This window comes from Ursus americanus, chromosome 5, assembly GCF_024610735.1.
Source record: "Ursus americanus isolate L20-20 chromosome 5, mUrsAme1.1.p, whole genome shotgun sequence".
Taxonomy (NCBI): Eukaryota; Metazoa; Chordata; class Mammalia; order Carnivora; family Ursidae; genus Ursus; species Ursus americanus.
In genome coordinates this window covers 25,510,799-25,537,560 of record NC_142131.1, presented here as the reverse complement: position 1 = coordinate 25,537,560, position 26,762 = coordinate 25,510,799, and the positions used below count along the sequence as shown (strand labels likewise).

Here is a 26,762-nt window from a genome sequence, read left to right as displayed (position 1 = left end):
AAGAAAGCCCAGTGGGGCTCAATCCCAGGATCCGGGGGTCATGACCTGAGCTGAAGGCAGATGCTTAACAGACTGAGCTACCCAAGCGACCCATATGTCAGTTTTTAATGGCAATACTGTAATGTTTTAATTACTGTAGCTTTACAATGTATTTTTAAATCAGGAAGTGTGATACTTCTAGCTTTGTTCTTTCTCAAGGTAGATTTGGCTGTTTAGGGCCTCAGTATATCTTCACAACAGTTCTCTGAGTTAAGTACTTTTGTTCCCACTCTGCAGATGGGGAAACCGGAGCTGGGAGTGCACTTGAGGACTATCTGACCCCAAAGTCAGTGCTCTTTACCATTATAATCCAGAGCTCTTGGCATATGGAGATTCATGAATTTAACAGAAAACTGTGAAGTAGGACACATATGTAAAATTAGGTAAGTTTCAGAGTTTTTTACTCATTTATTCACCTGAAGAATGCATGTAATAATGTATACTTTGTAAATTTTTAGGAGAATTTAATAACTTCCTGAAAAGCAGTATGAGATTCTTATTAAGAGAGTATCGAAACAATGCTGGTTTCTAAAAAGAAGTTAGTTGAAAATCTGCTCCCTAATAATCTTTCATGAATAAGCAAACATCCTAAATAGATGCACTGCTTTCACTCTATACTCTAAATTAAGCAGTATCAGGCCCCTCCCTCCACCCTCTCCCATGCATAATACATTCTGGGAATGTGGTCTTTTTATTGGTTGAATATGTTGTCAGTCACAAGACATGGAAAATACTGCCTCTGCTCTGTTCGCATTTATGATTTAACAGATGTGCTTGCTTTGAAGAAACGGATTCATTTCTTGATGGGAAGAAAAGTATTGTTTAGTTTTTCACTTATTTTTTTATGTATAGGATTTTCACTAACTTTGGACCAAATACTTGCCAGGAAGAATGTAAGGTGAGTAATTGCACATTTTTTAATTCAATGCATCTGTGAACTTCAAGGCAAGTGTGAAATTAGATGGTTCTGTAATTTCATTATATTGTTGCATAGCTATATTTGTTTATATTTCAAATTAGATAGATTAGATCATTCAGTAGCTAATAAAATCATTGAACTAGAGTTTATAAATAAGAGATGAAAATGCAGTCTTTATTAGAAGAGGCAGGAGTTATTAGAAATGCTCAAGAAACATTTGTATTATGTATCGAAGTATGTATCTATGAGAAAATGACTCAAATCAGTGTTCAGGTTTCTTTTATACTTACGAGTAAATATTAATTTCATTATTTTCTCCTGCCATTGTTATGAGAGAAGAGAACAAGGAAAAATTTAAAAACCTCAGAAATATATAACCTGTCCTTCAAAGAAGAGGTGTTGAATCATTTTAACTGGTAGGAGACAGTAATTGTTTGGAGTACGTACTGTTTAAAACTAACAAGCAAAACTTCTATTCCTGTATCCTTTGTCTTTTGGCTCTTCCCATACCATATAAGGGAAACTATAGAGATTTATCTATAAGGGAGAATATTCAGAATCTGAATAGCAATTAACTTATGTGTCCTAATTGCTCTTTATGTGCCGTCCCAACAAATATATCAGGGGATTTAGTGTGAACACCTAGCACTGACTAGGATGGTCTGCCAAAACCGTGTTCAAGGATCTTGAAGTCACCAGCTGATAAAAACTATTAAGTATAGGCATTTTCTATTTGTTTTTCCCACTGTTTCTAAATCAGTTAATGCTTTCCTTCAAGTTCATTTTCAAATAATAAGAGACCTATACTCCTTAGGTTGTTAAAGCTTAGTAAGGTTTCCTTACTTCGTTTGTACAGAAATGACTGATTTGTGTATTATACTGGTAAAATGTACAGCAAATACTATAAAAATCCCAGTTCTGTTTTTGAAGCAAGGTTAATGGGTTTAAATAATCTCAGCTTCAGAAGGGACCCTAGATACCACATCAATCAATGATCATTTGAATCTAATAATATAGCATATTCATTTATATTAATATTGTTGTTTTGTGAATGTCTTTCAAACCATGGATCTGAAATTTAAAATAGCTTTCAGTTTTATGGGTCACTTCAAGGTTCTTAAGTCTCTAGGAAGGATGATTGTATTGTAAGCTTAATACTTGTTTCTTAAGCTTAGAGAGAATAGGGGTCACCACTCTTTCTTTACATACTTCTTCATCAAATTGGGTTTAAACAATTCCTTAAACAAAAGGAAATATTTTTCCTTTTACACAGCATCCTGTGTGATTTCCCATTTTCTACTTTCCTTTTAAACTTTGTTCATTCATTAATCTGTTCGTTCATTCATGCATGTAGCATATATGTTTTAATACTTGGTACTTTTAAATAGCTAAGCACTGTGCTAGGTACTGGGTCTGCAGTGGTGAGCAAAAGAGATATAGTCCCTGCCTTCATGAAGCTTTAAGTCTAATGGAGGAGGTACTCTCATTAATCAAATGTGAGTCATGCTGTGAAAGAAAAGTATGGGAGGCTGTGTCCACATATAATGGACAGATCTGAACTGGTCTGATATGGTAGGAATAGTGTTCTTAAGGAAGTGACATTTAAGCTGTGATCTGTAGCAAGGGTAGAAGTACCTAGGAGGTAGGGAGAAGGGAAAATAGAAAACATTCTAGGTGGAGGGAACAGCAAGCGCTAAGACTCTTATGAGAGAATAGGGAACATGAAGCATTCAAAGAACTGAAGTAAAGACTGCTGGTGTAGCTAGAGCAGGCAGGGGAAGAGGTCAGATGAGGTGAGCACACTTAGCAGGTCTTTCAGGGCCTCAGAGGCCATGGTGGGAATGTGGTCTTCATCCTGCCCAGAACCATGTCAGAGCTGTTTCGCCTTCATCTTCACGAAGGTATCACTTTGCAGACTCATGAGGGACTACCTCATAGTTAAAGAATACGGCACCAGCCACTGCAAGCAGGCTCTTGATTACTTTTCAAAGGTATTGCGGAGATCTGTTTTATTGGACAAGGATTGGAATATTTTAGAGACAGTATAGGTCTTATTTCCTTATTTTTTATTTAAAAAAATTTTTTGACCAGTGTTTCTCAGTTTATTCACATAGATAATTTTACCAGTTAGTTCTTTACAATTCTTACTTTAGTTCAGAGATTATGTACTGATATATATATATATATATATATAAAATGTATATATATAATATATATAAATATATATAATGTATATATATTTTACCTTTGGTTGAGATTATGGTTTCCCATAAAACCTTGTTAATTCAGTCTTAGGGGCATGGGAAAGGACTATCTAAATTATAGTTTATTTAAAAAACGAAGTATAGCAGCATTATTGTATGTTCATGACAATAGATTCATTGAGATGAAAATAAACCTTTGTAGTCTTCTAAAAGCTTTTCATTTGTGAACACATGGAAATTTTTAATGAGTAGAGCAAAGTCTCAGTCTAAGCATATTATCAGTTTGGTAGCTCATTTTTCCATCTATCCATCCATCCATGTATTCATTCATTCATTCATTCATTCATATACTTTTATTCAGGAAACCTTTATTAAACTGTCCTGCTAACTAGATATTTCCAAATGACTTGATAAATTTTTATCTTATTTAGATAAAATATATCTATAATTTTCGGTTTTTGTTCATTAAGACATTTTAAAATTGAATACTAAACCCTGTATCATGAAATGTGATTTTTGGATGAATGAAGTTTAAATTAAAGAAATTTTAAAAGTCTCTTTGTGTATAATGATATTATTAGAAAGCTTGAAGCTCTTTAAGAAGTTGCCTGGGTATTAATGTTCCTTTCATGTATTCATGACTTTGTAACTTGAAGTACAGAGTTTGGAGTTGAGGTAAGATAGAGATGTTTTAGCTAAAGCACATCTCTTTGTCGTTACATTGGAGCCTCACTTTTGCTGCTCAGGAAATTACATTTCTTAGTGCTCCTAGGTGTATTTGGCCTCTGAGGACTGATTTATGCTAACCCTACTCACCAGAGACTTAGTATGAATCAGAATGCTAATTTATAAATTTTTATTTTTAATTTCTTTTCTCTTTTTTCTTTTTTTTAAAGATTATTTATTTATTTACTTGACAGAGAGAGAGAGAGACAGCCAGCGAGAGAGGGAACACAAGCAGGGGGAGTGGGAGAGGAAGAAGCAGGCTCCCAGCAGAGGAGCCTGATGTGGGGCTCGATCCCAGAACGCCGGGATCACGCCCTGAGCCGAAGGCAGGCGCTTAATGACTGAGCCATCCAGGCGCCCCTAATTTCTAAATTTTTAAAGGAAGGTATCCTTTTTTTTTCTTCTTTTTTTAGAGAAAGAGAGAGAAGGAGAGAGAGTGGGGGTGGGTAGAAGGGGCAGAGGGAGAGAGAGAGAGAGAATGTTAAGCAGGCTCTATGCCCAGCATGGAGCCCTATGTGGGGCTTGATCCCATGACCCTGAGATCATGACCTGAGCTGAAATCAAGAGTCAGATGCTTAACTGACTTTAAAAAGGTGCCCCAGAAAGCACCTTTTAAGAAAGAATAAATTAGAAAAATCCATCAAGGTAATGTATGTACATGGTTTTAAAAAAATCAAATGTTACTAAGACACATCATAAGTTATAGAAAAAAACTGCCTCCCAGTTAGTCTGCTTCTCTAGTAACAAACAACTCCCACATTCCAGAATCGTACGATCTCAAACATTTATTTCTCATTCATGTTACATGTTGATAGCTGTTAAGTGGGCTGGTGCAGACCTGCTCCAGCTGTGTTTCTCATGTCTTGTCATTCCAAGACCTAGACTGAAAGAATAGCCCCTGTTTGGGCAGTCCATTATCATGGCAGAGAGAAGAGGACAAGGAGGTGGCAGACACATGCAGCACCTCAGAAAGTTTCCGCAGAACTGGTACACTATTGCTTCCACTCATGTTCCATTGACTCGACCAAAACACATAGCCGAGACTTACTTCGGGGCAGGAAATATTCTCTACCTATGGGGAGGTGCTGCAAATCCTATGGCCAAGGGCAGGGATATATATACATCTCGGATTGTTTCCAGGGAGTTGGGAACAATCATACAATCCACCACACTGCCACAGTATTTAAATATGTGTAGAGGATTTCTCAATTTACACATTTAATTGTATTTTTTTAAAGATTTATTTATTTGACAGAGAATGAGTGAGGGAGAGCCTGAGCGGGGGGAAGGGGCAGAGGGAGAGGGAGAAGCAGACTCCCCTCCAAGGAGGGATCTTGACCTTTATCCCAGGACCCTGGGACCATGACCTGAGCTGAAGGCAGGTGCTTAACTGCCTGAGCCACCTAGGCACTGCTTGATTTTTTAAAACCATGTACATACATTACTTTGATGGATTTTTCTAATTTATTCTTTTTAAATAAATTTTACACATTTTTGACACATTGTCTAACAACTTACTATTATTGCTGACAAGGTTTTTGCCTCCAACACTGCCCTCACTTTTCTTTTCTTCATCCCCCACGCCTCTAATATATAGTTCATTTTTACTTTCAGTTAAATCTATGCCGGCATCAGTGTGACTATACCTATATTGTTCGCTGACAAGCCAGGTAGCATAATATAATTGTTTCTTTTTTCTTTGTACAACTCTTTCCTTTTCTCTTGAGTTAAAAATTGCCCTTTTTCATTTGCAATATTCAAAATATATGTATTCTTTTTTTTTTTTTTTTAAGATTTTATTTATTTATTTGACAGAGATAGAGACAGCCAGCGAGAGAGGGAACACAAGCAGGGGGAGTGGGAGAGGAAGAGCAGGCTCCCAGCAGAGGAGCCTGATGTGGGGCTCGATCCCATAACGCCGGGATCACGCCCTGAGCCGAAGGCAGACGTTTAACCGCTGTGCCACCCAGGCGCTCCTCAAAATATATATATTCTTAATTCTTTTCACAAGTCCGCTCATCTAACATGTACTGTAGTGTCTCAAATCCTTTTACCTAGAGCCCTCCCTGTAGGTCTCCTCTTTGGAGCTCTTTTGTCCTCCTACTGCAACTGGATCGATGCTCTCCTGGTCTCATGTGCAATGGGCATCTTGAAGTCTCTCTTCCTCACTCTTTTAAGTTAGAGCCTCTGTTGATTAGTGCCTGTGCTTTCCTCTTTCTTGGTTTCCTCTCACTTTGCTGGAGAACATCTTCTTTTAGCTTCCCATGAAAGGGTGTGAGAGATACATTTTCTGAATCCTTGCATGTTTCTTGTTTTTCGTTTTTTGTTTTTTTTAATTTCTGGAAACTAATAGGACCTTTACTTTATCCCAGGCTCTAAAATGCTACAAGTACCTCATCTCACAAATATGACTCAAAATGAATGACAGAGCTAAATGTAAAAGCTAAACTTTAAAACTTCTAGATAAAACACAGGAGAAAATTTTGTGACGTTATGTTAAGAAAATGGTTTAGACCCGAAAACATAGACAATAAAAGAAGAAAAACAAATACATTAAACTTTATGAAAATTAAAATGTTTCCATTTTGAAAGTCACCATTAAGAAAATGAAAAAGCAAGACAGAATGGAAGAAAATGTTTTCAGTGCATATATCTGACACAGGGCTTGTATCCATACAAAGAACTCCTTGAACTTAATAAGAAGAGGACAGTTAACTTAATTAAAAAATTTGATAAAAGATTTAAACATATAATTCACATAAGAAAATGTATGAATGGTCAATAGGCACAAGAAAAGATGGTAACTATCATTAGTCATCAGGGAAATGGAAAAGGAAACTACAGTGTGATAGGAGCCCATGCCTATGAGAATGGCCTAAATTAAACAGATTTATAGTACAAATATTACAAGAATGTAGAGCCATAGAAAAGGTCATATAGTGAAATTGATTGACAGTTTTGTTAAAAGTTAAACTTTTACTGTATGACTCAGCCATTCTTCTTCTGGGTATCTATTCAAGAGAAACAAAAAAATATTCCACATAAGCCCTGTACACAAATACATTTATTTGTAGTAGCTCCAAACTAGAAACACCATAAATGTCCATCAGTGGATGCCTAGGCAAACAAAATGTGGTATATCCATACAGTGAAATGTCTCTCAGTAATAAAAAGGAATGAGATATTGATATATATATAACAACATCAGTGAATTCCAATCATTACATTTGGGCTGAAAGAAGCCAAACACTAAAGGATATATATGATTCTATTTGTAATTCTAGAAAATGCAAACTAATCTAAAGTGGCAGAAAGCAATTCTTTAGTCTTCCCGTGGCTGAGAGTGGAGAGAACATTTCTCTACTGCAAAAGTGCGTGGGGAAACTTTTGTGGTATGTAAATATTCTGCATCTTTATTATGGTGATATGTCATGGATATATGCATATGCCAAAACTCATCAGATTATACGCACTGAGTGGATGCAGTTTATTGTACTTAAATTATATCTCAGTAAAATTGATAAAGTGAGAATAAGTTGTATGCATGCATGAATTTATTAATAGCAATGAGTAAACGTCATGGTCACCAACTTGTCATCTTCAGAAATTCTTATTAGATAATAGAGATCATATTACCAAGAGAATGGTGCATTCAATGTGTACTTGGTTCCATATAATTTATTTTAAAGCACTTTATGTTTTAGATTTAGTAACTCTTTAGCTAAAATTATTTTGCATATGGATCATGATATGTAATATATATGTATTTCTCTAATTGTATGTAATACACTTTATGTAATAATTATACTTATAGGTCTTGGATAGTAATTTCTTAAATATAGAGTTTGATCTGCATTTTTATATACTACAAGGTTCAAGTTCTGAAAAATTTTAAATTTTAAAGTTTAAACAAAATTTTTATGACATTTATGACACAATTGGAGATTCAAGCACTGACATGATAGTTAATGTTAAAGAAATTATTAATATTTTCTAGATGTAATTGGGCTGTTATTTTAAAAAGTCCTTGTCTTTTAGAAATACATCTTTAAATCATATAATTTCTGATATTTCCTTCAAAATAATACCAGAGAGGGGAAGTGGGTGAGCTCATAGGTGAAACAAGATTGCTCATAACTTGATATTACAAAAGCTAGGTGGTGGGTTCAAGTACATGGGGGTGGGAAGAGGGCTTATGTTTTTCTGTTTATATTTGTATGTGTTTACAATATTCCCTGATAAAAAGGTGTGTAGATCTTCTAAGTTAGCAATTTCACTACTAGGAATTTGTCTTAAGGAACTTCTTGGGGGTATGAACAGATAATCCACAATAATGTTCAATGTAGTATTGTTTATTAATTGGAAATGACCTAAATACTAATAGGAATTTGGTTGAATAAATTGATAACATTTGTATGTTGTAATACCAACATGGAATTCAAAATTATGTCAGAAAATCATGTTGAGCACCAGGTGATGTATGGAATTGTTGAATCACTGTATTGTACTTCTGAAACTGATATAACACAGTAAGTTAACTAATGGGAATTAAAATAAAAAGTTAAAAAAAATTGTTTCAGAAAAATATATAATTACATGAGAAAATATTTGTGATATATTTTTTGTTGAAAAAAATTTTGCAGGCTCCAAAACAGGATGTTTATACATACCTGTTTTTGAATTTTATAAAAAGTAAATTTATGTGTGTTGTGTATTACATCTGTGTGTTTGTGTGTGTGTAAAGTGAAACACTGGAAGGATATATATATTATAATTTACATCCCCATAATTTTCAGAAATAGCTTTTTGACAATAGAGTCTGTTTTTTTTAATAAAAAGCAAATATTTTTGCTTAAATATAGTAACAGTACAAGGAGTATAAATTTTCAGTATAAAAGATTTTATTATGTTTCATTATTTGATTATTTGGTTTATTATTTGGTTACTATTTATTTTGGTTAGACCTTAGTGTTTAGCACATTACTTGGCACATGGTAGGCCCTCAATAATAATTAATATTCAGTGGATAAGAATTAGGGTTGATATTTACAAATTAAAAAAAATCTGACTTTTTCTTATTTTCTTTGAAGTACATGTATTACTTTTTTTTATTTTTTAAAGATTTTATTTATTTATTCGAGAGATAGAGACAGCCAGCGAGAGAGGGAACACAAGCAGGGGGAGTGGGAGAGGAAGAAGCAGGCTCATAGCGGAGGAGCCTGATGTGGGGCTCGATCCCATAACGCCGGGATCACGCCCAGAGCCGAAGGCAGACGCTTAACCGCTGTGCCACCCAGGCGCCCCCATGTATTACTTTTTTTTTTTTTTTTTAAAGATTTTTTATTTATTTATTTGACAGAGAGAGACAGCCAGCGAGAGAGGGAACACAAGCAGGGGGAGTGGGAGAGGAAGAAGCAGGCTCACAGCAGAGGAGCCTGATGTGGGACTCGATCCCAGCACGCCAGGATCACGCCCTGAGCCGAAGGCAGACGCTTTAACGACTGCGCTACCCAGGCGCCCCATTTTTTTTTTTTTTTTAAAGATTTTATTTATTTATTTGACAGAGATAGAGACAGCCAGCGAGAGAGGGCCATGTATTACTTTTTTAAATCAGAAATTCACTATGAAAAAGTGGACAGTTTTGACAGGAAAGGTTCTGTCTTCTACTCTTGAGATGTAGTAAACTGAAATATCCTCCTTAAAACTTCCTATGAAATCTGAAATATAGATATTTGTTCAGCATCTTTTTATTTTGTTTTTTCTAGTTTCATCTCTCGAACATTTTCAAATAAAGAAGTGGTTATAAACGGTAAGACCTGTATTTGCGCTTATGATTCCTTGAAGAGTTGAGGACAAGGGTGTTGCCTGTGGTGTGCTTCCCTGAATACTGGTGCTTGGAGCAGGAGTCTCTCATGTAAAAATCTCTTTAACTGGTGTATTCTAAATTATGAAGCAGAAGAGGCTCAAGCCTGGTATATTTTACAGTGTTTGGCATTTTAGTATCATTCAGGTACATTAATAAATCAGTGATACTTAGCTTTTGTGCTCATCATTTATTTGACAGATCAGCAGAGTAACGGAGATATGAATCCAATCCAGAATTTCACAACAATACCAATCACACAGGTATGGATATGTGAGGAAACTAGGTTTATCTGTAAAAAAAAAAATTTTTTTAACACATTTCAATCAGTTCAGAGCAACTGTGAAAATATAAATAATATTTTTGTTAATAACTAACATTCTTGCTTAAGCTTTGGGTGTGGAAATGTATTATGGTAGTCTTCTAGTAAATAAAAAACTAAAGTTTTACTTGCTCTTGTGTATTTTCATTCCAATGCTCAGTTTTACTTTTGTTGCTTTCCAAACAGGATCACTATAGTAACGGTTTATCTTTGGTTACTGGTAAGCTTGGATTGCTGCTGCCTCCTTAATTTCTCTTTTATCTGTACTTATATTGGAGTAATTTGTATGGAATAGTTGATCTAGATAAGTGGATCTTCTCTCAGATATAGACCTGCCTTTGTGACTTCTGGAGTCAAGTACTGAAGTGCATTGTCTCGGGCTTCCTCAGGTTTCATAAGACGAAGAATCATGTTAGAACACCCTGCTAATTTTTGTATATTACATGATCTGGAGCTGCACCGTCCAAGGCAGTAGCCACCAGCCACATGGGGCTATTTAAATTTAAATTCAAATGAAATAATGTTAAGTAAAATTAAAAATTAATCTCAGGTGCACTGGCCCCATTTCCAGTGCCATAATAGCTTCAGAAATCCAGTGGCTGCTGCACAGGACAGTGCAGATATACAACTATCCAATATTGCAGAATGTTCTTTTGGGTATTAGTGGTCTGGAGAATTAGTCTAGATATCTGGAAACCTCTTGTTATTTTTGTTTGCTTAGCATGTTAATTTCTGTATTTTAAAATCTTGCCTTATGTGGGTTCCTATTTTCTGAAGGGATTACAGCCATTAATTTCATGGCATGGTCAATTTTTGTTTTTGATTACTAGACTTTTTTTTTTTTTTTTTTGAGTAGTTTTAGGTTTGCAGAAAAACATGAACAAAATAGAAGTTTCCCATATGCTCCCTCAATCCCTCCCTCCTCCAGTTTCCCCTTTGTTTAACATCTTGTGTTATTGTGGTACATTTCTTAAAGTTGATGAACCAATATTGATACATTATTATTAACTAAAGTCCATAGTTTGTTTGAATTCACTCTTTGTATTGTACATTTTATGGGTTTTAACAAACGTATAATGATATCTACCTGCCACTACAGTATTATACAGAATAACACTTTTGTGGCCCTGAAAATCTGTGCTCCACTTGTTCATCCCCACTCTTTCTCCCAGCCTGGTAACTTTTTAAAGTCTATATTGCAAATATTATTATTTGCAAAGTCAGCTTTTTAAAAAAATTTTTTTTTTATTTTAACAATTTGGTCCTTTCCAATTTGGGTGCTTTGTGGAACTAGGTTCATATACCTTTCAGGTATACCTATCAGTTTAGGCTTGTTAAATGATTAAGATGGGTCCCCCTATCTCCTTTGTCCCACAGTAGCATGGACTCTGGAGTGAGAGAGATCCGAGTTTCAACAGGTTGTAAATTAGTCCTTTTACTTCCAAGAAGCCTTTTGTGCCATGGAAACAAGCCCATCTCTTAAATTTTGTTTATTTGGTTAACTAGACTCTCAACTACACTCTGAGCAGACAAGGACATTTAGAAAAAGAACCTTGGAACGCATTCAGCCATCATAGCCCAGTTAATGTCTCCATGGATGGAATTCCCTGCATTCTTTTCTGGGCCAAAGGAATAACAATAAAATTTAAGAATCGGACCTGGTTGGACCTTACAGATGAAACTTTTGGCCAGAAGGCGACAGTGGACATTAGCAACTCAAATTGCAGTGAAGAAAGTGCCACGTAAGTTGACTGCTTTGCTGGAGGAGGCCCTTAGGGCGATTGTAGTCTGTTAACTGAGCGGTCAAGTTTTCTGACATTTCAGAAGATGAAGTAGGTTCCTTTGTAGTGAACTTGAAACACATCTCTGATGAAATGTTTAATGTCTAAAATGAAAGATAAAAAGTTAGAAATTAATTTAAAAAAATTTTTCCCCAGCAGTTTTCCTGTTACAACACCTTGAGGAAAATCAGGGTTGTGAAAGTGAAGGTTTTCCAAATTCATTCTGAAAAATGAACCAGATTCCAGGCTTGGTATCAACTCTAAATGTGAAGTGTCAAACTACTTTTGTCCTAGCAGGGAGGAAATCATGTGTCAGCGAGCAGAGCCATACCTCTTCTGGTGGGTGAAACAGAGAAGGCTGACTCTAGCCAGGGCCAGTTTCTGGTTCTAGGGAGTGTTCTGAAGTTGTGGAACGTTGCCAGTTTGCAAATGTGCAAGGGTACCTTTGAATGGCCATATTCCAGCAAATTCTTTAGAACATTTGTTCAAAATGATTTTAATAATTCCTTTTGATTTGAGATAAGCAGATTAAACAAATGTCCTTTTTGAAGAAGAAATCAATTTCCAGTACCTTTCTCTGTTTTCTAGTCATCCAAGCAAAAATTTTTTGCTTTTATTTGTTTTGGTCAAGGAGTAAGTCTGGCGTATCCCACTTGCTTTCTATAAATCTCCTTGCTTTCAACATTTGCTGGTATAATGAAAGCTTTTGGAAGATTTTCTGCATTTGTCCTGGCTTGGTTTAGATGGGCAGAATGCTTTGTATACTGTGTATTTGTGTGTATGTGTGTGCGTATTCATTTTACATACTTTGGCTGGAAATAGTTTTTTATTCCTGAACTTTACTCTTCATTTAAAAATTATTGATGATGGGTAAAAATGGATTGTATTAATATTATAAGTTTAGTAAGTGTCTTGCTATTCAGGATGATTATCTCTTATTAGGGAATTAGGGAATTGTAAGTATAAGCATCCAGAGTCCTCCCAGATTTGTTTATTCTGTTGCAGCACAGACTACCAAAGAGACTCCAGCCCTGCTGAGAGCTCAGGACTTTTTCCTTGGGCTCTAATTAATTCCCTACAGGGCTCTTTATTTGTGGTCAGCTGCCTGGAGAGAGGCTGATTGCCTGGGGATCATCTTGCCTGTCTGTGGCTGACTGGCCCGCCTTGATTCCATTTATTCTGACCCCAGGATATTTGTGGGGAAGATCAGAGCACTACAGTTTTTTTTTGTTGTTGTTGTTGTTTGGTTGTTTTTTTTTTTTTTTTTTTTTTTTTTTGATGGGCTTTAGAAATCTTAATGATCACTGGGAACACAGAGACTGAAAGAATGAAAACTTGGCTTTTAGTCCCAGTTCTGCTAGTGAGCTTTGTGACTTTACAAATAGGAGCCGCCATAGGATCATCATCTATGAATGGAGATGATGGCATCTATTAATTGTAACAGGCCTGAAAAACTTGCCATGGGCCAGGCACAGTGCGAGGACTTCCCAGGAGCAGTATCTGTTATTCCTCACAATACTATTGAGTCACACTGTTACCATCCAAAATCAAGGCTCGTAGAGGTTAGGAAATTTGATAAGATCATACAGCTTATTTGGTAATAAAGCTGGGTCCTAAAATGTCTTTAACAATGACATTTTACCTCCTTTTTCTTGGCCCTGTCTCATAGTATAGTGAAAATCAAATGGAGAAATGTATGCACAAGAACTTTGAGAACTCTTGCTACTCTGAGTAGTAGTATTACCTTTCCTAACATACTAATGATAACTAGAGTAAAATAGTGCCTATGCCTAGTTACCTGGTGGAGAGACCTAGTGAAGCTTTGGTTTTCACAGTGCGCAAAGGAATGCTTGGGTGGGACCTGATTTTCTTCTTGGTCACCACCTGTGTATTCTACTAGGATGAGTCCTGAGCAGCATCTACCTCCTGGAGTCCTGGAGGCGAGTATGTGGACATCCTGGACAGCCCACCCATGGGGATGAATGGGAGGCTTCCCAGTACATGAGGCATGCAGGGACCAGTTACTGAGACCATCTGTCATTCCTGTGAATCATGGACATTAGTGAGATGCTTTTGCTGTGCTGGCAAGGAAATCTTATAGTCTCAAGAACCAGAGAGGGAGTTGTTGGAAGAATAAACTCAAGTAAAGACATAACCATGTAAGGTCAAAAGCACAGATTAAAAAAAGATGACCTTGTTTTAGTGCTTGGAAACAAAATGTTCAGGGAAAGGCAAATTGTTGGCAGACAGATTTGCTACGGAAATCTTTTTAAATAGTGAAAGCCCTACAAATAGAGCATAATCCGAGCATCTGGGGGTATTTTGAATTTAGGCAATTATAGTCTGAAGAATTCAGAGTCTGTTTTAAACGTGGGAGGTTGGGGCACTTGGAAGCGTAAAAGCAGCTCTTTTTTGAGTGACTTGCTACATTGTATTTCTCCTTCGTGTTCCCAGGTTATGGTGCAATGCCTGGCACTTAGAAGAGTCTCACTGAACCCTTGTTGAATTTGCTTTGTTGAAATCAGGCATGTTTTTTACTCTGCAGCAGAGCGTGTTAACAGCTTTCCCTGACACCAGGACCGCTGGAGAAAGCTCTTGGAGTGTTGTGAGCTTACAGGCCATTGAGCTGCTCCATCAGGAAAAGGGAACAGCAGTTAGGTGGGCTCAGTATGGCTTTGCTTTGAGGTTTGGTTCATCAGCTACGGAGTCAGTTTATGGATAACTAAGCTATTCTGATTCCTTGGAAGAAGAAAAATTTCTGTTAAAGTAGGTGATCAGTCAAATTTGTAAAATACTCTTCAAGAAATAAATTTTGTTTCTTTCAAGTGTTTTGAGAACTTTGTAATAGACTATAAGAATATTTTTAGAGAAAGGCCCTTTTGGAGACTTACTTTACTGAATAAATTAGCCTATAAAGTTTTCATAAATGAATGCTTTAAGGTGTCTAATCATAAAACATTAGGAGATAAAGATTTTCTCTGAGTAACTTTATTTATCTGGTTTCTTTGTAAATACCTCTTCCCCTTTCCCCATAAATACTATGATGATAAATTTCAGCTCAGTCACTGACATTTCTATTTCTTGATAAGTAAGACCAAATTAATGAGATTACAATTGTGTGATATTTTTTCAAGCTTGTAATTGGACATCTCATGGCTATCAACTTTTGCTTTTTTTATTTTATAATGTATGTTGAGGTATTAACAACTTCTAGACATTATAATGTCACATAGCTGCGTCATCCTTTCTGTATTTAAATTTTCCACATTTTTTCATTTAGCTTTTTCTCATTCTTATTTTTCAAACTTATTGAAATATAAATAAAATACACTAAATTGCACATATTTAAAGTACACAATTTGATCAGTTTTGACATATCTTACACCCACGAAACCATTACTATGATCAAAACAGTAAACATTTCCATCACCCTCAATGTTACCGTCTCTCCCTTTGTAATATTTCCCTCCTGCCACTCCCAGCCCGCCAGGTAACCACTGATTTGCTCTCTATCGTTATAGGTGAGTTTGCATTTCTAGAATTTTGTACAAATATAATCATAAGGGACACCTGGGTGGCACAATTGCTGAAGTGTCTGACTCTTGGTTTCAGCTCAGGTCATGATCTTGTGGTTGTGGGATTGAGCCCTGCCTGCGCTCAGTGTGGAGTCGGCTTCAGATTGTTTCTCCTTCTCTCTCTGCCCCTCCCTGCTCACACACACACTCTCTAAAATGTATAAATAAAATCTTTAATAAAGAAGTAAATAAGTATAGACGTATGGTGTATACTCTTTTTTAGTCTGGCTGCTATTGCTTAGTATGATGATTCTGATATTCTTCTACATTGTTACACATATGAAAGCGATGTTCCTTTTTACTGGTAAGTAGCAAGTACTCCATTATATGGATAGACCACAACTTATTTATCCATCTACCTCTTGAAGGAAATTTGGTTTTGCCCCCGTTTTTAGATAGCTTTCCAAGGAAAGTTGCTTTAAACATTCATGTACAAGTGTTTGTAGGAGTGTATGTTTTCATTTTTTCTTAAATACCTAGGAGTAGAATGGCTAGATCATATGGTATATGTATGTTTAGCTTTTTAAGAAACTGCCAGATTGTTTTCCTAAAGTCATTGTACCATTTACCTTTCCACCAGCATTGTGTGAGGAGGTTCCAGTTCCTTTACATCCTTACTGACACTTGGTATGGTCAGTGACTGTAAAGAAAATATTTTTATGTTTCTGCATGGTTATCAATTCCTGAACAAGTTTGACTGGGACTTGGATTAAAGAATAAGCCTTGGATTTAGTAAGAGATTTACTGCTTTAGAAGAATGTGTTTACCTGTCAAGAAGTAATGAACCTCAGGACCATGGAAACATTCCAGCGCTTGGAAACCCACAGAGGCTACTTGTCTTCCTCTTAGAGACAATTATTTACATTCATGGTATTAGACATGTAGCCATTTGTCTCCTTTATGGTGAGCTATTTGTTCCCATCCAAAGGCTGATAAAACTCACCAGCTTACATTGTGAGGTAGGTACCTAGTACTCTTCTCTTTCCATGTGCCAAGGAAAATTTTTGACACTAAGGAAGCAAATGTTTCTCTCCTTCTCTCAGGGAGTGAAGAGGAACCACTGTCTCTCTCTATAAAGTCCCAGACTCACATTTTTGGTGTTCCTCACCTCTATTACAAATCCCAGTATGTATAGGATGTATGTATAGGATGACATCTGGCTCTCATCATGTTGCCCAGGCAGAAGAATTAGGTTAAAAGGGGAACCAATGTGATTATTGCTATGAATTAGTAATACTCTGTCTCCCATCCAGGAAATCTTGTGTTAACTTTCAGAAAAGTGTGGATAAATCTGGACATTAAGAGCTTAAGAGTAGGTTCTTCTTCTTCTTCTTCTTCTTCTTCTTCTTCTTCTTCTTCTTCTTCTTCTTCTTCTGAACGAAAGTGTGGGGGAGGGACAGAGGGAGAGGGAGAGAGAATCCCAAGCAGGCTCCATTCCCATTGAAGAGCCTGACGTGGGCCTTGATCTCATGACCCCAAGATCACCACCTGAATGGAAACCAAGAGTCGAATGCTCAACCAATTCAGCCACCCAGGCACCCCAAGAGTAGGTTCTTAAAAAAGTTTTAATCATTTCGATTACCGTACCACGATGCTTTTATTTTGCTGTGGTTTTATTTTATATTTTACTGATAAGTAATGATGCTGAACATTTTTTCATGTATTTATTAGCTGTATGTATATCTTCCTTTGTGAAGTGCCTGTCTTCACCATTTTTAAGTTGTCTTATTATTGAGTTGTTAGTGTTATTTATTATATTCTAGATACTAGTTCTTTGTATATATGTATTGTGAATATTTTTCTTATTCTGTGGCTTGCCTTTTTTGTTTTCTTAACATTGTCTTTTGAAGAGTAAAGATTTTGAGTATAATAAAGTCCAATATATCAATTTTTACTTTAGAGTTCATACTTCTTTATTTTTTCAAGAAACCATTGGCTAGTCCAAGATTGCAGAATTGCTCAGTGTTTATAAGTTTTATAGTTTTAGTTGTTCCATTTTGAGGTAATTTTTTAGTATAGTGTGAAGTAAAGGTTATTTCTATTTTGATGGACTGTGTTGTTTCTGTTTTCTTAGTTTGTCTCTGAAGTTTGGTGATGCTGAAATTCCCAAAGGTCTTGTTATAAGGTAGGTATGGATACTGCTTTGGAATGTCATAGGTTTAGCACGTCGCATTGGCTCCATGTAATTTATTCATTCAACATGTAGCCCGCTATGTGCCAAGCACTGTGACACGTGAAATGCCACATATAACTAACTATACAAAGTCAGCAATATTATGGTAGGATCCTATAGTAATAATTTCTTTAGTTTCTACCAAAGCATCTATATAAATTTTTCCTTCTTCAGTTAGGACTTAGAAATCACATAAACCTGAAAATGTGATACTCTTTTCCTCTGAGTAAAGAATAAAATATATGTAGAGCTCCAAAGCTGAAGGTCTTGTTTGAAGTTATTTTCAATGTAGTGCCTTACAATGAATTCCACTTATCATTTCATTAGAGCAAAAAGTCTCTGTTAGCTGAATTTCCCAGCAGACAGCCCAGGCCTACATTTGGCTGTGTTTATGTGTAGGGAAGAATGCATCTGCCAACAGTGGTTTATTCAAGTAGTTAGGAACTGCTCCAGGAGTGGGGGACAATTTCAAGGCATTACATTTGTTTTTTTTTTCTTACAAAAATGAAATGTTTCCGTTCCAATAGGACCAACCTTTTAGTGAAGATAAACAGCTGTGTCTTTAACATTACTTGAAAAAACTAGCAGGATGTGCTAGGACAGTCTTTCCTAAGCTGTGTTCTATGGAACACTTCTGCTATGTAAAAATATTTATCAGTTTCCCCAGGAAAGGGGTTCTGTGGTCAAATGTGTTTGAGAAAGACTGCATACTATGTCCTCCTCTTGGAGATTCACAGTATAAATTTGTATTTGTTAAAGTTGCTGTGAAGACATGCTCTTAAGGAAGATTGCTGCACTTGGTGACTTTGACTAACTTCTCATTTCCTATGTTTACTTTGGAAAGCTCTTTCCTCCGAATATTGCCTCCATATCATGGAGCACTAGCGTTTCACTGGTCATAATTTAGAAAATACATGTTATCATCTTTCAGAGAAACTTTATAAGGAAGATAGAATCCCACAACGTGAGCAAACATATATTCAAACACAAGTATACATATCTCTTTGATATAGGAATGAGTAGTTTTTATTCAAATAGTACTTTTTTCCCCAAAAGGAAAATAGCTTTATGATTATTATTTTTTTCTGATGATAAAGGAATGCAGCAGATGCTGTCAGTACCCCATCTATATCACTTTCGGCTTTTCCGTTTGAGAGCACTATAGTCTACCAGCTCAACTTTGAACTGTCAGCCTTTCTTTGCCTAAAAGCTTTCTTTAGCCAAAGGGGTCCACTGCCTCCCATCACTACCCCAGCAGCTCTCAACCAATGACTGAAAGAAGTGTATAAGTACCCCAGCTCCCTCACCCTCAGGTCAGATAATAGGTATGTGAACCACCCTGGTTCCCAGGGTACCCCATGGTCATCAAACCCCACTTGCCCACTGTGGAAACTTGCTTAATAATGTGTCCTTTTGGGGTGTCTTCCATTCCTCTGTCATTTCTCTTTTCTCCTTTTGACATATTTTGAATTCCCAAATAAATTTGGGACCACCTCCCCAAATACTTCTTCTGGTTCACATCATTATCTCAGGGTCTGCTTCTTTCGGAGCCCAATACATGACCAGAAAACAAAAAAAAAATCAAAAAATACTTATTTTTGAAAGGAACTTAAAAATCATTCATAATTTAACCATCGTTTGTAACTATTATTAACATTTTGATCCCCATCCTTCCAGAATTTTTTTCTTTGCAGTCACACTTTTTTTTACTGAAAAAATGATCATGACATATTATAACCTTTTTATTGCTGGAGAATATTCTATTCTAAAATGGCTAAGAGTAAAGGTTCTCTAGTCTCAAATTGGATGCAGAGCCTAGCTCCAATACTTAATCTCTGAGTAAACTTGCACAAGCCATTTATTTAACCCCTCTGTGTCTTGATTCCTTGCCTGTGAAGTGAGGATAATATTATTATCTATCTCATGTTAAATAAAATACAAATAAAGAGCATAGAAGGGTGCCTGACACAGTAAAAGCTTTCTTTGGGTTATTACTATTATTTACTTAGCTAATTCTATATTATCATTATTATCCATTTAGTTTTTTTCAACCTTTTTTGCAATAATAGAATCAAGTTTCGATTTTAAAAATGAAAATAAAACAAGCTTTTTGTGTTTTTCTTTTTGAAGGAATTTGTACTGTTCACTTTTGGGGTCTGCCCTGTCATTTGCTTTCATCCGTACCTCTTAGGAGACTCTGGTTCAGCACTAGAAGTAAACTCTTTCTGAGCCAGTTCTACTACCTGACAAAAGAGGGTGCAATTGCACTGCACATAGATTTCCTGTGTCAGCAAATACAAAGTACTTTAGGATTAATACTGTTTGTAATCATTTTCAGATTCACCCTTACCAGTGACAACAAGTTGTACCTCCAGAGCTGGTTTAGCCTGCAGCGAGTCGAGATTATTTTCAATAATTCAATCCAGGCAACTTTTAACGCAACTGGCATATATGCTCCGTCAAGTTACTCCTACCACTGCCAGCGTGTCAGCAGCCTGCAGCGGTATGACGCCCTCTTGTTACCTAGCTACACGGATGATATGTCAAGCCTGTGGGAGGTCACTTTTGTTGATTTCCAGGTAATAAACTAAAACATATGCTCAGTGCACCTGTATATTTGGTGCCAAAGAAACTCAGTGTCTGAAAACACCTGAAATGTAGACGTTTAGGGAAAAGAGAGGAATGGATATCCACCTTTCGAATAACATTGGTGTTTTTTTCTTTAGCTTCTGAGTCATGAAATGGAATAAGATAGATTATTTCCTCTCCCTGTGCACTACTCACACTCTATGCACCCGCCCCCAACTTGCTTTTATGTTCACATTTATGCAGTCACTAATAATTATCAATGAGGAATGCCAGCAATCTAAGCTGGAGTGAAGCTGTGGCGTGAAGCCAGCGACTGACACTTCCTGGAGTGAGAGGCCCTTCTGGGGAGAGGAACTGTTGGATAATTATTTTATTTCCTTCAGGGAGTAGAACAGTGATCCTATCAGGACAGATAAGAAGTACATCTGTAGCATGAGTGACAGCTTTGGCAGTTAGCACAGGAATGGAACTGTCAGCCAGGGAGTCAAAAATATCCCAGAGATCCTCTTGAAAGTATTTGGGGAAAGGCATGGGGGCATTAGACGTTTCTTTTCGCCACCAGAATCTCAGGCAGAGAGACATCTGTCAACTTCCTCTGTCCTGTTTACCTGTGAAAAAAGCTTCACTTGTTCTTTCAACTCACTGAAATAGGCAGGATTTTGCCTATCCCTTTTATGGACACACTTTCTAATCTTTTCCAAATGTAAATGGGTTTACTTCCTCTTCCCCCCAGCTTAAATTTGCAACTTGGGGTAGGGAAAGAGCTTGCATTTTGGAGTTTGAAAGAAAGACTTGATTACAAATTGCTTTTCAGTTACCTGGGTAAACTATTTCACCCTCTAAATTTCTGGCCTTTCTTTTATGGGTGTAAAGAAATCATGGCCTTACTGTGTGGCAACAGCCAGGACTCTGTCAGGCGTGGATTAATAGTAACTACTATTTATGAGTCGTCCCCCCCCCCGCCCACCGCCGTGTATCAGCACTGTTGTGGTTATTTTACATACTTTGTCTTCAAAACTTATCGTAATGTTTAAGATTGCTGTTGTTATCCCTGTTTTAAAAATAGGGTGGCTGACATTCTGATGACTACATAATTTTTCGAAATGATATAATTGGTAAATGGTAGAAGCATAATTTGACTTATGCACTGACTTCAGAGGCACCTTATAATATATATAATGTATATGTATTTACCAATACTTAAAGAGTATATATTTCTCTCACTTGCACTTGAAAAAGAGAAGCAGGCACAAAGTAATAATGAAAACAAGGAATAATTCACACATAATCTTGCCTGATTAGAACAGAGGAATTGACTGACTTATACCTCTTCCTTGTTTCAGAAATAATTTAGGGTGACTTAGAGAAACACTGTAAGATAATTGACTTTGAAAAATGCATAGACCACTTTATACCCATTAGGATGGTTATTATAGGAAAACAAATAAGCAAACCCAAAATAGAAAATAATAAATGTTGGCAAGGATGTGGAGAAATTAGAACCCTTGTAAATTGCTGGTGGGAATTTAAAATGGTGTAGCCTCTGTGGAAAATGGTATGGTGGTACGTCCTCCAAAGGTTAAACATAGAATTACCATGTGATTCTGGGTATATACCTAAAAGAATTGGAAGCAGGGACTTGAACAAATATTTGTATACCCATGTTCATAGCAGCATTATTGACAATAAGCAAAAGATGAAAACAATCCAAATGTTCATTGATGGATGAATGAAAAAGGCTGGTGTATACACGCAATGGAATATTACTCAGCCTTGAAAGGGGAGGAAATTCAGATATAGGCAGCAGTACATGAACTTTGATACTCTGCTAAGTGAAATAAAGCAGACACAAAAGAATTGCAGACAATTATACAACAAAAATAAAGCAGACAAATACTTGTCTGAATTCACTTATATGAAGTGTCTACAGTAGTCAGATTTGGAGACAAAAGATAGAATGGTGTTTTGGGGGCCTGGGAGAAGAGGGGCAGGAGGAATTAGTGTTTAATGGAGTTACAGTTTGCAAGATGAAAAGTTCTGGAGATGGATGATGGTGATGGTTGCACAAATAATGTGAATGTACTTAATGCCACTGAACTGTACGCCTAAAAATGGTTAAGATGGCAAATTTTATGTTATGTATATTTTATGATAAAAAATATAAAACAGAAAAATGGGCAAAGACATGTGGCTGAAGAAAAACAAAGGAAGAAAAGATCAATTAGAGCCACCAGTGAGGCTGGTACACAAAACCACAAGACCATCCGTCTGATCCAGCTGGAAGCGGCACAGTGATTTGGCCCTGAAGCTTTGGGGCATCCAGTATAAGAAAGAATCACTCAGTTACGTGTTCTTGGCGTTCATAAGACTACTGGAAGTGTGCTTGTGGGGAGCACATGGCAGCATGTGCCAGCGTCTGCGATAGCAGCCTTACTGTGCACGCTGCAGTGGATGTCACAGGTGGGCCTTGTTAAAACACGTTGATGTAAACAGATGGCAGAATGCAAGCTCAGTCCACACAAGAGGTGGTGGTGATAGTGATTCAGGTATGTATGCAAAAGGCTGCATTCCACATAGGTGGCTTTGCCCACCTGATTTATTCTAAGAATAAAGTGTAGCGTGATGTCACACGCATGGCAAACTGAAGTGCCTTTGGTGGGCTGTCTGGGGACTGGTAAAGTGTAGCCAGCATCACAAGGAGTATGTTTATTCAACTCCAGTTAATTTAATTTTTGCTTCTTAGGTATGCACGCTCAGTATTGCTGGATCTTTGATTTTTCAATAGAAGCTAGAAGTCTGGATTTTTTTTTAATGGGAAATTCTCAGGATATTCAGAACGCTGGGCCTAACAAAACTCCCTGTGGGCTAGATACAGTGTGTGTACAACCAGTAGTCCAGAAAATGGATGGACAACATATCCTTCAGGCATTCTCCACAGATACTGTTCTCAACCAAGTCTTAAGAATTAAGTAACAGTCAATGTGAGGACATTCTCTTTGGCTGGAGTCGCATCATCAGATGAGGCCATCTTTTGTCATTTTGGCAAAAGCTTGACTTTTCAGGCACTAGTCTGAAGAGAAGCCCACTTTGTGTCTTCATAGAGGGTGGGCCGAGGATCCAGAAGCCAGGCCGAGAGTCTCCTTCTGGAGCTGTTTTGGATTCAGTGTAGTGCACAGACAATTGGTTGGGCAAGGCCGCTAAAGTCTATGGCTGCAGTCATAAGCACCCACTTAAGTCATAAAAATGAGTTCTCACTCAAAGCACTCATGGATAATTCAGTTTTCTGATATATCCCTTTGAAACCAACTAGGTGACTGAGGTGATGTGCAGGATTCTATTCTAAAAGCCAGCTAAGTGTGGGAGCTGCCTTCTACAAATGACTGCTCTTTAGTTACTCTGTAGCTCAGTTTCTTTCATTGTGATAGAATTTAGATACAGAGGCAGTTGTCCATTTGAACCTCTTCTAGTTCCACGTATTTGAGGCACTTCATTTGCACATTTGAGAAAGCTCTTCTTTCCATTCTCTGGGCAGGACGCAAACAGGGGCTGATATACAGCTCTTCCAAAAGCAGTACCAAGTCTGCATGGTACAACTGATAAAGAGTGGGAGGTAGTGTCTGGAGGAAGAAGAGACAGAGCATACCAGGACTTGTAGAGTTGTAAACCAAGAAGTGACTCTGAAGCCACCCTGCCTGGGTTTGAATTATAACTTCAGTGCACTTAAATAAGTAATAAAATAAAAAAAATAACTTCACTGTACTTATCGTTATATGACTCTGGGCAAGTTACTTAACTTTTCTGTGCCTCAATTTCCTCACCCATCAAATAGTAACTTATTCATAGGCTTTTGTGATTTTGAATGAGTTAAATCAGTATCTATTACATAAAAAATCATCAGTAAGTGTTAGCCTCTATTACCTGTATTTTGCCTCATTGGGGATCATGATATCTTCTCTTATGAGACTCTCCCTGTCTATTTCCTGTTGGTAGAATCAAAGGCAGAGGAAGTGAGACTTAATTATTCTTTGTGAAATTTATACTAACATTTATAAAATTTTGAATGCACTTTGAATTTTAGAGACACCACAAAGTTATATTTTAAACGAACTAGAATATTTCTAAGGATCAGATTAAAAGAGGTTTTATTTCAGAGGCTTGAATCTCATGAGCCTCATAATTATGATAACCATACATCTCAGAATATCTGGGTCAGTCTTGATTTAAAATTGTTTCACTGTCCCCATAAGCACACTCACATTTGTTAGGTCATGTGCTCAAATTAGTAAGTACAGCCCCAGTATCTTAAATTTGGTTAGTTAGGAGTCCAGAACCCTCAGCCCAACTGAGAGGTAGATCTTAGGAGAGAGAATATGTCACCTCAGCTCTTTGTCCTGCAGATCCAAGGCTTCGCCATCAAGGGGCGGCAGTTTGCCAAGCCCCGAGACTGTGCCGCCTTCTTCTCACCAGCCATTCTGATCGGCCTGGCCATGTCCCTGATCCTGCTGCTGGTGTTGGCCTATGCTCTGCACATGCTCATCTACCTGCGCTATCTGGAACGGCGCTATGATTTCATCACCTCTCCGGCCCACTTCCCCCAGTTGAAAGCTCGAGATGCAGCAGAAGAGAAGGAGCTGCTGAGGAGCCAGGGAGTCGAGTGCTATGAATTGAGAAGCCAACAGATCTGCAAAGTTTATGTGGAATAACACAGGTCTCTCTTCCTCATGGAGTCCACAGTGGGCTCTGAAAGGAGTTATTTCTGTCTGTCCTCTTTGTCTCGTGATAAAAAGTGTTCACCTCATGGCTTGATTAAAAAAATGCACACAGAAAATACATTTTGGCGCATCTACTGGCCTGTTTAGATAGACTTGAGACAATGAAAAAGTTGTCCCAGGAACCCCACGGAAATGAATATGATCGTCGCCCCAAAACTACTTTGAAAGCAAAGGGATATTTCAAGTTAGGAAGACAGAAAAAACGAATGATGCCATTTAGAAAGGGGGAAAACATACTTGACCCTCTTTGCTTGTGCCAGTTCAGATGTGATAATATAGAACTAATAAATCCAAGGTTATCCGGAAATTCAGAATTTAAAGTATTTTGGAAGTTTGCATTTTTAGAAATTATATGCCAATTTTGTTTTAAAAATTAGCCTTCTCTTTCCCAGAGCTGTTTAGGGAGGACTCTTGTCAATATGGTAGAACACTTTATTCAAGGGCTTTCTTGTCATTTACTTTGCTGTTCAGAGGAACCCCAGATTGCTGTTCAAGTTGTGAAAGAGGGGTGACAGTCTTCTTTCTTACCTTTTCCATCTGGTTGTGGTGCCTAGGCTTGTCTCATTTGTCTAATGTAGACCTCCATTAACTCTCCTAGGCACCACTTGAAATAAGCAACTGAGCTAAGAACAGTGTGCTTGCTATGCAAACACAGCTTCACGGCAAATCTCCTAAACCCCCTTCCAGTGAGATCGTGTCCCTTAAGCTCTTCTTTAATAGAAATTCTGCAGCCACCACCTCTATAGAGGCTGTAGATTTCTCCATAGTCTTTTCCAGTTCTTGACAGATCCTGAAGATTGGCTTCCCCTGAATTTTCACCAAAGCTTCTCTAATATGCCTTGTGTGTTAAAGAGATCTTCTGTGTAAAAAGTACGTTGTATTTCCCTAACTAGGGTTCCACACATGAACTAGGCTTCCTAGTTCATGACCTGCACAAACCTTAGAAAGCAGATGGGAATGATGTGGGTAGAGGATCGCGCACAGAGAAATGGAATCTTCTGGGCAGCTGTGGTAATGACTTTGCAGTCTAGTACCATCTTTGATGCCAAGTGTGAATGACAATGATTGGGGTTCCTGATAAAACAGTCTTACGTTGGACATTTTTTCTGGCTGCATTACTCTTGGCCGTGAGTATAGGTTTGGTTCCAGATCTCTCAGAATTCTGTAAGCTCCTGATACTCTATGTGAATTCGTTGTTGTTGTTGTTGTTGTTGTTGTTGTTGTTGTTGTTGTTTTAATACCTGGAGTAGATTCTGTATTCTGTAACTAAGAATCTTGATTCATGTACTTATTTGTACCAAAGATGGTTATAGGGAACACACCCTGAAGAATATGGGAATCTAGGATTGATTTTTTTGACTCTATTTAGCCTAAAACCAAGAAGGACTCTGTTAGCATTAGAAAGTGGGAAATAGATAGCCCACATCATTCCATAATGAAATTTTCATTTTGGTGGTTTTGAGTATCCATTGGTGGTATAAATTGTTGTTGTTGTTGTAGGCTATAGGTACTTGAAGGATAAACATAACTTATGGTCCCACTGGTACAGTTTGAAAGTGAAAATGTCATTAATAATTTCAAGATAACAGACATAAGCAGAGTTGTGCCCAACTGGGATATATAGTCATCCTAGATATGGTGACTATACCATACAGGTATGGTGACTGCCTTACAGGGTGATACCCTGTAAGTTAAGCTTGCTTTTTCTGTGTTGGAGGGCTTACGGAAAGAAAATAATAGCTTAAGATTTAAAATTCACAGCTCAAGTCATGGTAAAAAAAAAAAAAAATCAGGGAGTT

At 37.2% G+C, this 26,762-nt stretch overlaps 1 protein-coding gene across 3 annotated transcripts; it reads left to right on the top strand.

Annotated features, from left to right (window-relative positions):
- Nucleotides 1–329: 329 nt before the first annotated feature.
- Nucleotides 330–26,762, top strand: LOC123791510 (V-type proton ATPase subunit S1-like protein). 3 transcript variants are annotated; one of them, XM_087862015.1, is made up of 9 exons: nucleotides 354–422; nucleotides 892–937; nucleotides 7,173–7,280; nucleotides 9,654–9,697; nucleotides 9,953–10,014; nucleotides 11,580–11,815; nucleotides 17,504–17,554; nucleotides 19,941–20,181; nucleotides 24,589–26,762. In XM_087862015.1, exons 5-9 carry the CDS (start codon nucleotides 9,973–9,975, stop codon nucleotides 24,892–24,894), a joined length of 876 nt encoding a protein of 291 aa, XP_087718141.1. In that variant the 5' UTR covers nucleotides 354–422; nucleotides 892–937; nucleotides 7,173–7,280; nucleotides 9,654–9,697; nucleotides 9,953–9,972; the 3' UTR covers nucleotides 24,895–26,762. The 3 variants fall into 3 exon arrangements, with proteins under 3 accessions (XP_087718140.1, XP_087718141.1, XP_045652296.2); XM_087862014.1 differs by lacking the exon at nucleotides 7,173–7,280 and having other exon boundaries at nucleotides 330–422; XM_045796340.2 differs by lacking the exons at nucleotides 354–422; nucleotides 7,173–7,280 and having other exon boundaries at nucleotides 513–937.